This window comes from Oncorhynchus kisutch, linkage group LG6 (genome assembly GCF_002021735.2).
Source record: "Oncorhynchus kisutch isolate 150728-3 linkage group LG6, Okis_V2, whole genome shotgun sequence".
Lineage (NCBI taxonomy): Eukaryota > Metazoa > Chordata > Actinopteri > Salmoniformes > Salmonidae > Oncorhynchus > Oncorhynchus kisutch.
In genome coordinates, this window is record NC_034179.2 from 10,758,814 (window position 1) to 10,777,331 (window position 18,518).

The 18,518-nt window shown below is 43.7% G+C and overlaps 1 protein-coding gene across 1 annotated transcript in view; it reads left to right on the top strand.

Annotated features, from left to right (window-relative positions):
- The window catches only part of shc3 (SHC (Src homology 2 domain containing) transforming protein 3), a 67,622-nt gene extending 49,440 nt beyond the window's left edge, over positions 1-18,182 (top strand). The window contains exons 9-12 of the mRNA XM_031826154.1: positions 1,518-1,620; positions 9,408-9,605; positions 11,191-11,486; positions 16,717-18,182. Coding sequence (XP_031682014.1) covers positions 1,518-1,620; positions 9,408-9,605; positions 11,191-11,486; positions 16,717-16,845 — 726 coding nt within the window. The 3' untranslated portion in view covers positions 16,846-18,182. The remainder of the gene's footprint in view (positions 1-1,517; positions 1,621-9,407; positions 9,606-11,190; positions 11,487-16,716) is intronic.
- Positions 18,183-18,518: the final 336 nt, after the last annotated feature.

Sequence of the window (18,518 nt, forward strand, 5' to 3'; positions counted from 1 at the left end):
TCTCAGTGCAAGAGGTGTCACTACAGTCCCTGGTTTGAATCCAGGCTGTATCACATCCAGCCGTGATTGGGAGTCCCATAGGGCGCTGCACAATTGTCCCAGGATTGGGTAGGCCATCATTGTAAATAAGAATTTGTTCTGAACTGACTTGCCGAGTTAAATAAATATATATATTTAAAATTCTACCTCATTCAATTCTACCTCATCCACCTCCCTATAGTAATATCATAATAAGATATGCCCCCTGGATGGTTCATAAATATCAGGCTAGGCCGGACCAACCAACCAGACTGAGACACAGAAAACCTGGTCACACCTACCTCACCATCCACCTAGCTCTAAAAATATATACCACTTAGCAGATGCTTTTATGCAAAGAGTTCAACACAGTTTGGAACAGTGACTACATACATGGTTTATGTGAGCACTGCGGGACATGAACCCACTATCTTGGCTTCGCTGGCGTTGCACTAACTGAGCCACACAGTACCACAAATCAACATGATGTGTAGGTACGTCATCACCAGTTAGAAATATAATTCCCAGGATGTCCATTCCACACTTACCTCATCTACACCAACCTCATCCATCCAACCTCATCCACACCTACCTCATCCATCCAACCTCATCCACACCTACCTCATCCATCCTTCCTCATCCACACCTACCTCATCCATCCAACCTCATCCACACCTACCTCATCCATCCTTCCTCATCCACACCTACCTCATCCATCCAACCTCATCCACGCCTACGTCATCTAATCCAACCTCATCCACGCCTACCTCATCTAATCCAACCTCATCCACACCTACATCATCCACACCTACATCATCCATCCAACCTCATCTACACCAACCTCATCCATCCAACCTCATCCACACCTACCTAATCCATCCTACCTCATCCACACTCACCTCGTCTATCCTACTTCATCCATCCTACCTCATCCACACCTACCTAATCCATCCAAACGCATCCACAACAACCTCATCCTCACTTGGCAATCTCATCCTTACCAACCTCACCCACACCAACCTAATCCATCCCACCTCATCCACACCAACCTCATCCATCTTACCTCATCCAGAGTCTACCTCATCCATTCTACCGCATCTCCATCAACCTCATCCACACCTACCTCATCCACATCTACCTCATCCATCCTACCTCATCGACATCTACCTCATCCACACCTACCTCATCCATCCTACCTCATCCACACCTACCTCATACATTATACCTTAGCCACACCAACCTCATCCATCCTACCCTAATCTTTCCTACCTCATCCATGCTACCTCTTCCTAAGGTACCCAGGGCCTACATACGTCACCACAGTCTAGAAATACATCCTGTTAGCCTCTGGGATTTGATTTGCTTCCCAATCATGAAAGAGATGGATCCTGTTGACAGAGGAAGGAAGGAATACAGACCTTGCAGAAGAGTTGCTGTTTTTTATCTTTATTTTTCTCTGACTCATTCTGTTGTTTTTCCTGTGTCTGTCCCTCGAGCAGCAGGCCCCAGGGGCTGGGGTGGACCAGACTTACTACCAGGGTAGACACTGTGGCGAGATCTGGGGAGCGGACAGGAGGCCTACTGGGATACTCGTTCAACAGGGTAAAAGAGGATCTATCTGTCTCTGGTCTCTCTTTCTCTCTTTCTCTCTCTCTCTCTCTTTGGATATCTTTCTGGATATGTCACAATCTCTCTCTTTTTTTCTGTTTGTCTCTAGCTTTCTCTCTCTGTCTGTCGTTCTCTGTCTCTTGCTCTCTCTCTGTCTCACCGTCTCTCTCGCTCACCATTACGATTGACCATTACGTATCGGTCCCAGTCAAATTTAACTAAACATAATCTTAGGACCAAAATAGCTTTTTACCACCTGAGGAACATTGCCAAGGTACGGCCGTTTCTCTCTCAGGCTGATACAGAGACTCATCCATGCTTTTATTACAAGTTATATAAAGATAATTGTGCTCCACAGATATGGTCAGATTTTGGCTAGGCTACTTTGAAGCCAGGTAAGACATGCCTCATAATATGTAATAAAACTTTCAAACAGTTAAGTATCTGTTTTCAAAATGCATACTGCCTTCAGCTCATTGCAAAGTGGTGTGTGACTTGCCTTCCGTTGCCTTTGCATTTTGCATTTGCTGTTTGAGATGTTGTAGCAGCAGCTCTCGCGCTGTCTGACAGATTTTACGCTCAAAGACTGTATCTGTATGCTGTACGCATGTGATCAAATCCATAACGAATACACTGTACACGAGTGCCGACTTAAGTACACTAAATTATGCAAATTAACCTATAGACGGAGGGGCATGACCGGTAAAATGTATTTCCATCAATGAAGAGGCTAAAAAGCGTTACTTCACAATGGTGTTTTTTCTTCTTTTCCCAGACAATTTTATTTATCAGCTTTTCTATCTTTTTTATTGGTCGAAACGTTGACACACACACACGTCAGCTCAGAGAGGCCCAGCTCAGAGAGGCCCAGCTCAGAGAGGCCCAGCTCAGAGAGGCCCAGCTCAGAGAGGCCCAGCTCAGACAGATCCAGCTCAGACAGATCCAGCTCAGAGAGGCCCAGCTCAGAGAGGCCCAGCTCAGAGAGGCCCAGCTCAGAGAGGCCCAGCACAGAGAGGCCCAGCTCAGAGAGGCCCAGCTCAGACAGATCCAGCTCAGACAGATCCAGCTCAGAGAGGCCCAGCTCAGAGAGGCCCAGCTCAGAGAGGCCCAGCTCATGAGCTCCATCAGCAGCAGATTTTAATTTAGAATGGAAAATGAATGTGTTTATTCAATAAATGTGTGCATTGAATCGTATCGCATCGAACCAAATCGTTTCGTTACTCTAAACAAATAGAATCGGCACCAAATCGTTTCAAACTAAAACGTGTCGTTCATGTATCGTATCGGATCCCATGCATCTAAACATCTAAAAGGAACGTCCTCTCACTGTCACCTGCGTTTATTTTCAGCAAACTTAACATGTGTAAATATTTGTATGAACATAACAAGATTCAACAACTGAGACATAAACTGAACAAGTTCCACAGACATGTTGTCACAATCGTCGATGGGAACAGACCCATGAGTTCCATATACTTTATTACACAGTGAAACTATCAAAAACATTAAACAACACGAACGTGAAAGCCGTAGTGCACAAAACACTAACACAACCAATATCCCACAAAACAGGTGGGAACAATGGAAAACTTAAGTATGATCCCCAACGATAATCAGCTGCCTCTAATTGGGAACCATACTAAAACACCAACATAGAAATATAACGACTAGAACACCACCTGAGTCACGACCTGACCTAAAACACCATAGAGAACCCCGAGGGCTCTCTATGGTCAGGACGTGACTCAGTGACTCATGTGATGAACAGAAAGGTAATAATGTTTCACTGAACAAAGGGTGGTCAAAATCAAAAGGAACAGTCAGTATCTGATGTGGCCACCAGCTGCATTAAGTACTGCAGTGCATCTCCTCCTCATGGACTGCACCAGATTTGCCAGTTTGATATATTACCCCACACTTCCACCAAGGCACCTGCAAGTTCCTGGACATTTCTGGGGGGAATGGCCCTAGCCCTCAACACTCCGATCCAACAGGTCCCAAATGTGCTCAATGGGATTGAGATTCAGGCTCTTCGCTGGCCATGGCAGAACACTGACATTCCTGTCTTGCAGGAAATCACGCACAAAACGACTAGTATGGCTGGTGGCATTGTCATGCGGGAGGGTCATGTCAGGACGAGCCTGCAGGAAGGGTACCACATGGGGGAGGAGGATGTCTTCCCTGTAAACGCACAGCGTTGAGATTGCCTGCAATGACAACAAGCTCAGTCCGATGATGCTGTGACACACCGCCCCAGACTATGATGGACCCTCCACGTCCAAATCGATCACGCTCCAGAGTACAGGCCTCGGTGTAAGGCTCATTCCTTCAATGATAAACACAAATCTGACCATCACCCCATGTGAGACAAAACCGAGACTCATCAGTGAAGACTAGTCCTGTCTGCCAGTCCTGTCTGGTTCAGCGATGGTGGGTTTGTGCCCATAGGCGACGTTGTTGCCGGTGATGTCTGGTGAGGACCTGCCTTACAACAGGCCTACAAGCCTTCGGTCCAGCCTCTCTCATTCTATTGCGGACAGTCTGAGCATTCAGACTGCGTTCCTGGTGTAACCCGGGCAGTTGTTGTTGCCATCTTGTACCTGTCCCGCAGGTGTGATGTACCGTTCCTGTGCAGGTGTTGTTACACGTGGTCTGCCACTGCGAGGACGATCAGCTGTCCGTCCTGTCTCCCTGTAGCGCTGTCTTAGGCGTCTCACAGTACGGACTTTGCAATTTATTGCCCTGGCCACATCTGCAGTCCTCATGCCTCCTTGCAGCATGCCTAAGGCACGTTCACGCAGATGAGCAGGGACCCTGGGCATCTTTCATTTGGTGTTTTTCAGAGTCAGTAGAAAGGCCTCTTTAGTGTCCTAAGTTTTCATAACTGTGACCTTAATTTCCTACCATCTGAAAGCTGTTTTTTTTATTTTATTTATTTTACCTTTATTTAACCAGGTAGGCAAGTTGAGAACAAGTTCTCATTTACAATTGCGACCTGGCCAAGATAAAGCAAAGCAGTTCGACAGATAAAACGACACAGAGTTACACATGGAGTAAAAACAAACATACAGTCAATAATGCAGTATAAACAAGTCTATATACAATGTGAGCAAATGAGGTGAGAAGGGAGGTAAAGGCAAAAAAAGGCCATGATGGCAAAGTAAATACAATATAGCAAGTAAAATACTGGAATGGTAGTTTTGCAATGGAAGAATGTGCAAAGTAGAAATAAAAAAATAATGGGGTGCAAAGGAGCAAAATAAATAAATAAATAAAAATTAAATACAGTTTGGAAAGAGGTAGTTCTTTGGGCTAAATTTTAGGTGGGCTATGTACAGGTGCAGTAATCTGTGAGCTGCTCTGACAGTTGGTGCTTAAAGCTAGTGAGGGAGATAAGTGTTTCCAGTTTCAGAGATTTTTGTAGTTCGTTCCAGTCATTGGCAGCAGAGAACTGGAAGGAGAGGCGGCCAAAGAAAGAATTGGTCTTGGGGGTGACTAGAGAGATATACCTGCTGGAGCGTGTGCTACAGGTGGGAGATGCTATGGTGACCAGCGAGCTGAGATAAGGGGGGACTTTACCTAGCAGGGTCTTGTAGATGACATGGAGCCAGTGGGTTTGGCGACGAGTATGAAGCGAGGGCCAGCCAACGAGAGCGTACAGGTCGCAATGGTGGGTAGTATATGGGGCTTTGGTGATAAAACGGATTGCACTGTGATAGACTGCATCCAATTTGTTGAGTAGGGTATTGGAGGCTATTTTGTAAATGACATCGCCAAAGTCGAGGATTGGTAGGATGGTCAGTTTTACAAGGGTATGTTTGGCAGCATGAGTGAAGGATGCTTTGTTGCGAAATAGGAAGCCAATTCTAGATTTAACTTTGGATTGGAGATGTTTGATATGGGTCTGGAAGGAGAGTTTACAGTCTAACCAGACACCTAAGTATTTGTAGTTGTCCACGTATTCTAAGTCAGAGCCGTCCAGAGTAGTGATGTTGGACAGGCGGGTAGGTGCAGGTAGCGATCGGTTGAAGAGCATGCATTTAGTTTTACTTGTATTTAAGAGCAATTGGAGGCCACGGAAGGAGAGTTGTATGGCATTGAAGCTTGCCTGGAGGGTTGTTAACACAGTGTCCAAAGAAGGGCCGGAAGTATACAGAATGGTGTCGTCTGCGTAGAGGTGGATCAGGGACTCACCAGCAGCAAGAGCGACCTCATTGATGTATACAGAGAAGAGAGTCGGTCCAAGAATTGAACCCTGTGGCACCCCCATAGAGACTGCCAGAGGTCCGGACAGCAGACCCTCCGACTTGACACACTGAACTCTATCAGAGAAGTAGTTGGTGAACCAGGCGAGGCAATCATTTGAGAAACCAAGGCTGTCGAGTCTGCCGATGAGGATATGGTGATTGACAGAGTCGAAAGCCTTGGCCAGATCAATGAATACGGCTGCACAGTAATGTTTCTTATCGATGGCGGTTAAGATATCGTTTAGGACCTTGAGCGTGGCTGAGGTGCACCCATGACCAGCTCTGAAACCAGATTGCATAGCAGAGAAGGTATGGTGAGATTCGAAATGGTCGGTAATCTGTTTGTTGACTTGGCTTTCGAAGACCTTAGAAAGGCACGGTAGGATAGATATAGGTCTGTAGCAGTTTGGGTCAAGAGTGTCCCCCCCTTTGAAGAGGGGGATGACCGCAGCTGCTTTCCAATCTTTGGGAATCTCAGACGACACGAAAGAGAGGTTGAACAGGCTAGTAATAGGGGTGGCAACAATTTCGGCAGATAATTTTAGAAAGAAAGGGTCCAGATTGTCTAGCCCGGCTGATTTGTAGGGGTCCAGATTTTGCAGCTCTTTCAGAACATCAGCTGAATGGATTTGGGAGAAGGAGAAATGGGGAAGGCTTGGGCGAGTTGCTGTTGGGGGTGCAGTGCTGTTGTCCGGGGTAGGAGTAGCCAGGTGGAAAGCATGGCCAGCCGTAGAAAAATGCTTATTGAAATTCTCAATTATGGTGGATTTATCAGTGGTGACAGTGTTTCCTATCTTCAGTGCAGTGGGCAGCTGGGAGGAGGTGTTCTTATTCTCCATGGACTTTACAGTGTCCCAGAACTTTTTTGAGTTAGTGTTGCAGGAAGCAAATTTCTGCTTGAAAAAGCTAGCCTTGGCTTTTCTAACTGCCTGTGTATAATGATTTCTAGCTTCCCTGAACAGCTGCATATCACGGGGGCTGTTCGATGCTAATGCAGAACGCCATAGGATGTTTTTGTGTTGGTTAAGGGCAGTCAGGTCTGGGGAGAACCAAGGGCTATATCTGTTCCTGGTTCTAAATTTCTTGAATGGGGCATGTTTATTTAAGATGGTTAGGAAGGCATTTTTAAAAAATATCCAGGCATCCTCTACTGACGGGATGAGATCAATATCCTTCCAGGATACCCCGGCCAGGTCGATTAGAAAGGCCTGCTCGCAGAAGTGTTTCAGGGAGCGTTTTACAGTGATGAGTGGAGGTCGTTTGACCGCTGACCCATTACGGATGCAGGCAATGAGGCAGTGATCGCTGAGATCTTGGTTGAAGACAGCAGAGGTGTATTTAGAGGGGAAGTTGGTTAGGATGATATCTATGAGGGTGCCCGTGTTTAAGGTTTTGGGGAGGTACCTGGTAGGTTCATTGATTATTTGTGTGAGATTGAGGGCATCAAGTTTAGATTGTAGGATGGCTGGGGTGTTAAGCATGTTCCAGTTTAGGTCGCCTAGCAGCACGAACTCTGAAGATAGATGGGGGGCAATCAGTTCACATATGGTGTCCAGAGCACAGCTGGGGGCAGAGGGTGGTCTATAGCAGGCGGCAACGGTGAGAGACTTGTTTTTAGAGAGGTGGATTTTTAAAAGTAGAAGTTCAAATTGTTTGGGTACAGACCTGGATAGTAGGACAGAACTCTGCAGGCTATCTTTGCAGTAGATTGCAACACCGCCCCCTTTGGCAGTTCTATCTTGTCTGAAAATGTTGTAGTTTGGAATTAAAACTTCAGAATTTTTGGTGGTCTTCCTAAGCCAGGATTCAGACACAGCTAGAACATCCGGGTTGGCAGAGTGTGCTAAAGCAGTGAATAGAACAAACTTAGGGAGGAGGCTTCTAATGTTAACATGCATGAAACCAAGGCTATTACGGTTACAGAAGTCGTCAAAAGAGAGCGCCTGGGGAATAGGAGTGGAGCTAGGCACTGCAGGGCCTGGATTCACCTCTACATCGCCAGAGGAACATAGGAGGAGTAGAATAAGGGTACGGCTAAAAGCTATGAGAATTGGTCGTCTAGAACGTCTGGAACATAGAGTAAAAGGAGGTTTCTGGGGGCGATAAAATAGCATCAAGGTATAATGTACAGACAAATGTATGGCAGGATGTGAATACAGTGGAGGTAAACCTAGGTATTGAGTGATGAAGAGAGAGATATTGTCTCTAGAAACATCGTTGAAACCAGGAGATGTCATTGCATGTGTGGGTGGTGGAACTAATAGGTTGGATAAGGTATAGTGAGCAGGACTAGAGGCTCTACAGTGAAATAAGCCAATAAACACTAACCAGAACAGAAATGGACAAGACATATTGACATTAAGGATAGGCATGCTTAGTCGAGTGATCAAAAGGGTCCGGTGAGTGGAGAGGTTGGTTGGTGATTTAGACAGCTAGCCAGGGCATCGGTAGCAAGCTAGCATAGGATGGAGGTCTGTTAGCCACCCCTTACGTTCCGTCAGTAGATTAGTGGGGTTCCGTGTGGTAGAGGGGATTAATCCAAATCACACAACAACAACAAAAATAAAAACAATAGATATAGTTATAGAGGCCCAAGAAGAAAATATAATAATAATAATTTAAAAAATAATTTAAAAAAAATAATAATAAAAAAATTGTCCGATTGTCTATTCAGATAGCAGCCGGTAAGACAGCTAACGGTTAGCAGGCCGCAGATGGGCGTTCAGGTAACGTCGCGACGGAGGAGCCGGCCGAATAACTCCTTCGGGTAGATAACGTCGGCAGTCCAGTTGTGAAGGCCCGGTGGGGCTCCGCGAAGGCAGTAAAACGGGTCCGGATAGGTGACTGCAGCCCAGGTGTGATTGATGGAACTCAGGAGTGATTGACGGAGCTTGCTAGCTCCGATGGTCACACGGATAGCAGCTAGCTAGCTGTGAGATCCGGGTATGAATGTCCAGGGACATGGAGAGAAAAATTGGTCCGGTATGTTCCGTTCCGAGCCGCGCTGCGCCGTACAGAACTGGCGATAGATTTTCGAGCTAAAGGATAGCTGATGACCACAAAACGATTTGCCAGTAAAGGAGCTAACTAGCTTCTGAACTAGCTTCTGGATTAGCTTCTGTTAGTGTCTTAATGACCGTTCCACAGATGCATGTTAATTCATTCTTTATGGTTCATTGAACAAGCATGGGAAACAGTGTTTAAACCCTTTACAATGAAGATCTGTGAAGTTATTTGGATTTTTAAAAGACAGGGTCCTGAAAAGGGACGTTTCTTTTTTTTTGCTGAGTTCAGATACGTATCGTTCCTGTATTGTATTAGAGCCCATGTATCTAGATACGTATCGTTCCTGTATTGTATTAGAGCCCATAGATACGTGTCTAATCGTCTTGAAAGTGAAAGATATGCATCCCTCGTTTCTATTAACTCATAACTCCCCCCCCCCCCCCCCCCCCCCCCAGGTAAGAAGAGAGAGACTATATAGAAAAATATAAATGAGTCTTTCTTGCTTTTAACTTTTGCTTTGATGTCTAGGATCATGTGACATCTACAGTCTGCCGGAGGGGAAGAGTACAGTACCAAAAACTGGGGATGTGCCTACGTACGTGAACACCCAGCAGATCGACGCCCAGGTGCTGGCAGCCCTGCAGGCTGAACAGGACAGCATGGGGGCAGAAGGGGCAGCGGGGACAGCAGCCAAAGACAGTCCAAGGAAAGACCTGTTTGACATGAGTAAGAAGAACTAACCCAACGCTGACATGGCTAATGCTAATAACTAATAGCATATTCCTATTCAACATCTATGAGAAGAAGGAACTAACCGCGGATCGCTAATTGCACTAGAATATTCCCATTCAACATCGACAAGAAGAAGGAACTAACTGCTAAACGCTAATTGCTGTTAACACTAGCATAATCCTATCCAATGATCCGGTCCTATTACGATTTCTACCCCTCCCCTTGGCCCTAGCCCTTCAATGTTTACAGATCTGTAGCTTTACCACTACTCTGCTTATACTTATCCTTAGACATATTAACATAGAGGTGTAAGGGAACAAGGGGGATGGATAGGGAGTGATTTAGGACCGGCTGAACATACTTATAAAAAGAAGAACCTCACTGCTAAAATGTTTATGCTAATAACACTAGTATAATTCCTATTGAACCTGTATAAGAATAACCTTACCACTAATCGCTAATTGTTAACAGTAATAACACTGGTCCAACCACGAGACATGATTGTAATTATAGAGGGTGATCTGGCTGTTGTTTCCAGGGGGTTGCTTTGTGCTATAATTACCTTGTGTCAGGTCCAAAACAAAAGGGAGATATCACTGTAGACCACAGGAGGCTGGCGGAACCTTGATTTGGGAGGATGGGCTCGTGGTAATGGCTGGGACAGAATAAGTGGAGTGTTAACAAACACACGGTTTCCATGGTTTCCACGGTTTCCATGGTTTCCATGTATTTGATGCCATTCCATTAACTCTGTTCTTGCCATAATTATGAGCCGTCCTCCCCTCAGCAGCCTCCTGTGCTGTAGACACTATGATTGTCGTGGCTTCCCACAACCTCCCCACAACCTCCCCACAACTTGAGGGTAACATGTAAACTGCACGTTATTCAGATATAGGTGATATATCTGTCAAACAAATGACATGAATGCCACGTTGCTCCTTATGAATATAGTGTAGAGGTGAATGAAGAACCACGTGTGTCTTAATGGAGGCGGGGAATGAGGTGACATCTTGGTTATATTAGGTTCCTTCATCCAGGTTCTTCCTCCTCATTTACAGTATGTGAACAATTTACTGAATAATATTTCAATTACTACCGAGTGCCTACACATAGTGTCATTATTTCCAGGAATAAAACTAGGGAAGTATTCATGTATGACTACACAGACATATAGCACAGTAACACATCTCACCATCCATTATGGAAGTTATAATCAACCAGGGGCTATGCGTTCTAAAACCAAATGTAGAAACGATGTGAAAGGTGGGTTCCACGACGCGTTGGTGTCCTTTAGTAGCGATTTTTCTTTGCAGCAATTCGACCATGAGGCCTGATTCACGCAGACTCCTCTGAACAGTTGATGTTGAGATGTGTCTGTTGCTTGAACTTCGTCTCGGGCCTAACAACACCCATGCCAATATATCCACCAAACACCGGGCTTCTTCTTCACTTAAATAATGCATGCTATAGAATGCTTTTCAAGCCAATCAGAAACTAGTATTCAACAATGCAATGGTGTAACATACATTACACAACTTGTGTTCCCTGCTTACATATATTCTTTATCCCACTACCACAGAGCCTTTTGAGGATGCCATCCTGACCCAGTCAGCGGTCCCTGCCCTTCACAAGGCTGGATCTGTGGATAACTCCAGCCCTTTGTTGGTGCGCTCTGCTGCCTTCAAGGCCCAGGAGGAGCTGGAAGGCCAGGCCTGGTACCACGGTGAGATGAGCCGACGAGACGCAGAGAAACTACTGGTAGATGACGGAGACTTCCTGGTTAGGAAGAGCACCACCAACCCTGGGTCGTACGTTCTGACGGGCATGCACAATGGACTGGCCAAACACCTACTGCTGGTGAATCCTGAGGGCACGGTGAGCAGGGAGGGAGAAGCAGGGGGGAGAGAGTTACACTAGTGTGAAAAGGCAAATAAGAGAAAGGGTGAGTGATTGAGTGAATACCCACTGGGCACAGAGGTCAATTCAACGTCTATTCCTCATTGGCTCAATGCAATTTTGTTGAAATGACATGGAAACAATGTTGATTCAACTAGTGTGTGCCCAGTGGGTGTGTGTGAGAAAGAGAGAGAGAGAGAGAGCGATATAGTTTGCTAGAGAGAGAGAGATACAGTATGCTAGAGAGAGGGAGAGAAAGAGATACAGTATGCTAGAGAGAGAGAGAGAGATACAGTATGTTAGAGAGAGAGAGATACAGTATGCTAGAGAGAGAGAGAGAGATACAGTATGCTAGAGAGAGAGAGATACAGTATGCTAGACAGAGAGAGATACAGTATGCTAGAGAGAGAGAGAGAGACACAGTATTCTAGAGAGAGAGAGATACAGTATGCGAGAGAGAGAGAGAGAGAGAGAGAGACAGTATGCTAGAGAGAGAGAGATATACAGTATGCTAGAGAGAAGGGGAATGAAAGAGATACAGTATGCTAGAGAGAGAGAGATACAGTATGCTAGAGAGAGAGAGATACAGTATGCTAGAGAGAGAGATACAGTATGCTAGAGAGAGAGATAGAGAGAGCGATACAGTATGCTAGAGAGAGGGAGAGAAAGAGATACAGTATGCTAGAGAGAGAGGGATACAGTATGCTAGAGAGAGAGATACAGTATGCTAGAGAGAGAGAGAGAGCGATACAGTATGCTAGAGAGAGAGATACAGTGTGCTAGAGAGAGAGAGAGATACAGTATGCTAGAGGTATGCTAGAGAGAGAGAGAGATACAGTATGCTAGAGGTATGCTAGAGAGAGAGAGAGATACAGTATGCTAGAGAAAGAGAGAGAGAGAGAGAGATACAGTATGCTAGAGAGAGAGAGAGATACAGTATGCTAGAGAGAGAGATACAGTATGTTAGAGAGAGAGAGATACAGTATGCTAGAGAGAGAGAGAGATACAGTATGCTAGAGGTATGCTAGAGAGAGAGAGAGATACAGTATGCTAGAGAAAGAGAGAGAGATACAGTATGCTAGAGAGAGAGAGAGATACAGTATGCTAGAGAGAGAGATACAGTATGTTAGAGAGAGAGAGACACAGTATGCTAGAGAGAGAGAGAGAGATACAGTATGCTAGATGTATGCTAGAGAGAGAGAGATACAGTATGCTAGAGAAAGAGAGAGAGAGAGATACAGTATGCTAGAGAGAGAGAGAGAGAGATACAGTATGCTAGAGAGAGAGAGAGATACAGTATGCTAGAGAGAGAGATACAGTATGTTAGAGAGAGAGAGATACAGTATGCTAGAGAGAGAGAGAGATACAGTATGCTAGAGGTATGCTAGAGAGAGAGAGAGATACAGTATGCTAGAGAAAGAGAGATACAGTATGCTAGAGAGAGAGAGAGATACAGTATGCTAGAGAGAGAGAGATATAGTATGCTAGAGAGAGAGAGATACAGTATGCTAGAGAGAGAGAGATATAGTATGCTAGAGAGAGAGATACAGTATGCTAGAGAGAGATATAGTATGCTAGAGAGAGAGATATAGTATGCTAGAGAGAGAGATACAGTATGCTAGAGAGAGAGATACAGTATGCTAGAGAGAGAGAGATATAGTATGCTAGAGAGAGAGATACAGTATGCTAGAGAGAGAGAGATATAGTATGCTAGAGAGAGAGATATAGTATGCTAGAGAGAGAGATACAGTATGCTAGAGAGAGAGAGATATAGTATGCTAGAGAGAGAGATATAGTATGCTAGAGAGAGAGATACAGTATGCTAGAGAGAGAGATACAGTATGCTAGAGAGAGAGAGATATAGTATGCTAGAGAGAGAAGATATAGTATGCTAGAGAGAGGAGATACAGTATGCTAGAGAGAGAGAGATACAGTATGCTAGAGAGAGAGATACAGTATGCTAGAGAGAGAGATACAGTATGCTAGAGAGAGAGATACAGTATGCTAGAGAGAGAGATACAGTATGCTAGAGAGAGAGATACAGTATGCTAGAGAGAGAGATACAGTATGCTAGAGGAGAGAGATACAGTATGCTAGAGAGAGAGATACAGTATGCTAGAGAGAGAGATACAGTATGCTAGAGAGAGAGATACAGTATGCTAGAGAGAGAGAGAGAGAGATACAGTATGCTAGAGAGAGAGATACAGTATGCTAGAGAGAGAGATACAGTATGCTAGAGAGAGAGATACAGATGCTAGATACAGATGCTAGAGAGAGAGATACAGTATGCTAGAGAGAGAGATACAGTATGCTAGAGAGAGAGATACAGTATGCTAGAGAGAGAGATACAGTATGCTAGAGAGAGAGATACAGTATGCTAGAGAGAGAGTACAGTACAGATGCTAGAGAGAGAGATACAGTATGCTAGAGAGAGAGATACAGTATGCTAGAGAGAGAGAGATACAGTATGCTAGAGAGAGAGATATAGTATGCTAGAGAGAGAGATACAGTATGCTAGAGAGAGAGAGATATAGTATGCTAGAGAGAGAGATACAGTATGCTAGAGAGAGAGAGATACAGTATGCTAGAGAGAGAGATACAGTATGCTAGAGAGAGAGATACAGTATGCTAGAGAGAGAGATACAGTATGCTAGAGAGAGAGATACAGTATGCTAGAGGAGAGAGATACAGTATGCTAGAGAGAGAGATACAGTATGCTAGAGAGAGAGATACAGTATGCTAGAGAGAGAGATACAGTATGCTAGAGAGAGAGATACAGTATGCTAGAGAGAGAGATACAGTATGCTAGAGAGAGAGATACAGTATGCTAAGAGAGAGAGATACAGTATGCTAGAGAGAGAGAGATACAGTATGCTAGAGAGAGAGAGATACAGTATGCTAGAGAGAGAGATACAGTATGCTAGAGAGAGATACAGTATGCTAGAGAGAGAGATACAGTATGCTAAGAGAGAGAGATACAGTATGCTAGAGAGAGAGATACAGTATGCTAGAGAGAGGAGATACAGTATGCTAGAGAGAGAGATACAGTATGCTAGAGAGAGAGATACAAGTATGTCTAGAGAGAGAGATACAGTATGCTAGAGAGAGAGAATACAGTATGCTAGAGAGAGAGATACAGTATGCTAGAGAGAGATACAGTATGCTAGAGAGAGAGATACAGTATCTAGAGAGAGAGATACAGTAATGCTACGAGAGAGAGAGAGAGATAACAGTATGCTAGAGAGAAGATACAGTATGCTAGAGAGAGAGATACAGTATGCTAGAGAGAGAGAGATACAGTATGCTAGAGAGAGAGAGTACAGTATGCTAGAGAGAGAGATACAGTATGCTAGAGAGAGAGATACAGTATGCTAGAGAGAGAGATACAGTATGCTAGAGAGAGAGATACAGTATGCTAGAGAGATTACAGTATGCTAGAGGAGGAGATACAGTATGCTAGAGAGAGAGATACAGTATGCTAGAGAGAGAGATACAGTATGCTATAGAGAGAGAGATACAGTATGCTAGAGAGAGAGATACAGTATGCTAGAGAGAGAGGAGAGAGAGCTTACAGTATGTAGAGAGAGAGATAAGTATGCTATGCTAGAGAGAGATACAGTATGCTAGAGAGAGAGAGAGAGATACAGTATGCTAGAGAGAGAGATACAGTATGCTAGAGAGAGAGATACAGTATGCTAGAGAGAGAGATACAGTATGCTAGAGAGAGAGATACAGTATGCTAGAGAGAGAGAGATACAGTATGCTAGAGAGAGAGATACAGTATGCTAGAGAGAGAGAGATACAGTATGCTAGAGAGAGAGAGAGATACAGTATGCTAGAGAGAGAGATATAGTATGCTAGAGAGAGAGATATAGTATGCTAGAGAGAGAGATACAGTATGCTAGAGAGAGAGATACAGTATGCTAGAGAGAGAGATACAGTATGCTAGAGAGAGAGATACAGTATGCTAGAGAGAGAGAGATACAGTATGCTAGAGAGAGAGATACAGTATGCTAGAGAGAGAGAGATACAGTATGCTAGAGAGAGAGATACAGTATGCTAGAGAGAGAGATACAGTATGCTAGAGAGAGAGATACAGTATGCTAGAGAGAGAGATACAGTATGCTAGAGAGAGAGATATACAGTATGCTAGAGAGAGAGATATACAGTATGCTAGAGAGAGAGAGATACAGTATGCTAGAGAGAGAGAGATACAGTATGCTAGAGAGAGAGAGATACAGTATGCTAGAGAGAGAGAGATACAGTATGCTAGAGAGAGAGAGATACAGTATGCTAGAGAGAGAGATACAGTATGCTAGAGAGAGAGATACAGTATGCTAGAGAGAGAGATACAGTATGCTAGAGAGAGAGATATACAGTATGCTAGAGAGAGAGATATACAGTATGCTAGAGAGAGAGAGATACAGTATGCTAGAGAGAGAGAGATACAGTATGCTAGAGAGAGAGAGATACAGTATGCTAGAGAGAGAGAGATACAGTATGCTAGAGAGGAGAGATACAGTATGCTAGAGAGAGAGATACAGTATGCTAGAGAGAGAGAGATACAGTATGCTAGAGAGAGAGATACAGTATGCTAGAGAGAGAGAGATACAGTATGCTAGAGAGAGAGAGATACAGTATGCTAGAGAGAGAGATACAGTATGCTAGAGAGAGAGAGATACAGTATGCTAGAGAGAGAGATATACAGTATGCTAGAGAGAGAGAGATACAGTATGCTAGAGAGAGAGAGATACAGTATGCTAGAGAGAGAGATACAGTATGCTAGAGAGAGAGATACAGTATGCTAGAGAGAGAGATATACAGTATGCTAGAGAGAGACAGATACAGTATGCTAGAGAGAGAGATACAGTATGCTAGAGAGAGAGATACAGTATGCTAGAGAGAGAGATACAGTATGCTAGAGAGAGAGATACAGTATGCTAGAGAGAGATACAGTATGCTAGAGAGAGAGATACAGTATGCTAGAGAGAGAGAGATACAGTATGCTAGAGAGAGAGAGATACAGTATGCTAGAGAGAGAGATACAGTATGCTAGAGAGAGAGAGATACAGTATGCTAGAGAGAGAGATACAGTATGCTAGAGAGAGAGATATGTATATCTGTAATAATAATAATATTCATATATCTCCCATGTCACTCACTTTAAAACATGTATATATTTTTTTACATCTTTGTATCTTTTGAAAAGGTGCGGACAAAAGATCACATATTTGACAGCATCAGTCACCTGATAGGCCATCACCGTGACAACAGCTTGCCCATAGTGTCTGCAGGAAGTGAACTTTGTCTGAAGCAGCCTGTGGGCAACAGGAAATAGTGACGATCCACTCACTAAACCTGGTGGGAGATGGAGTTCTGAAACTTAAACCTCCAATCCCTCCTGAAAACCTGAAACTTGAAGATGAAAATAGAGAATATATTATTGTTGAAAAAAGGTTACTTAAAGATGATGACAGTGTCTTGGAAGCGGTCTGTGGCTGAGCAAACTCCTGGGCCACAAAAAAGGAGGATGAGAAAGAAGAAGGTTTGCTGATATAAAAAATATTTATAGAACTGTTATTATTTTCTTGTGATGATTGAAATGCTATATTTTTGAGAAGACATATAGGTGCATTTGGGACATATATGTTGATTTGGTGTTTTAAAAACAAAGAAAAACAACTGTTAGTAGTTTAGTTTAGTTGACGAAGCGCAAATCGACATCAGAGGGGAAAGAAAAGAGTATTTTCGAATAAAACCCTGAATTTTAGTTTTGTCTATCAAGCACAACCAGATTTACACAGTCATTGGTAAGTAGGATTTACATAGAGGAGAACAACTATTTGAAAATGCTGTTGTTTATATTGAAACTATTTTAGGATTATTTGTCCTTTATCGCAGCTATAGCGCGACGACATCTTCCCTTGGGGTTACTAATGAATCTATCCTGGTCCCAGACCTGTTTGTGATGTCTTGCCAACACCTGAGGGTGGGACAATGACCATAGCCCATAGGAGTTTGTAAGACAGCACAAATGGGTCTGTGACCAGGCTAAAATGAATCTGCTTTATAAGAACTAAAGACGTGAATGTGTTTTGCTTTACAGTAGTCACAGTGTGTTGGGGTCAGGGGTCGCAACCTTTGGCCCCTCATAGTGCTGTCAACATGGCTTTAAAGATACAGGGTGAATCTCAGTTGCACTCCCTTGATTCCTTGCATCCTCTCTCCTTGCCCCCAAAAAACCTTCCATTAGCCTCATGAAACCAGACTGATCTAACAGTAACTCTCTCTGGATAAGACCGTCTGCTAAATGACTCAAATGTAAATGTAAAAATGTGACAATGTCACATTCTGTTTCACTTCAGGAAATGTGAGTTCAGCGGTCAGTCTGGTTTCATGAGGCTATATAGATCCGAGGGGAGGACCCTCACATCTTCTGCTCCAATGTGCTTTGAGAAGGAAACAAGGAGGGAGGGGCATGAGGAATCAAGTTATTACTATTGAGATTGACCCACTGACATTTTCTTTTTATAATGAAGTACTCTTCTTGTGTCACTGCAGTCGCATGACTTGACAAATCTAACTGTTCCTGTGGACATTGTTCATAGACCTTGAACCCCCTTGGGAGTTACTTGTGTAATGCTAACACTGTAAAAAAAAGAAAAGAAAAAAAAACAACTATTTATTGCTTTTCAAAGTATTATTTCACAATTGGTTTCTGGATCCTTCTTTAAACTGGGTGTGTAGTAAGTCAACTAGTTTGGAGCTTCGATCATGCAAATGAATATTCTTCACATCATTTCTAGCGTTTATGGCTTTATAGTGGACTTTTAAAAGTGTATTATTTGACAAATTATTATCACAAATGTATAGCACAATCAGAAGTTTAAAAGATTATCTGTGTTAATTGTATTGAGAACAATTCACCAACGTGTTTTAACGTAAATTACTATACCGACGGGAGATTTAGAAAAATCCTCTCGATTTCACCTAGCGCACTCTCAATTAGAT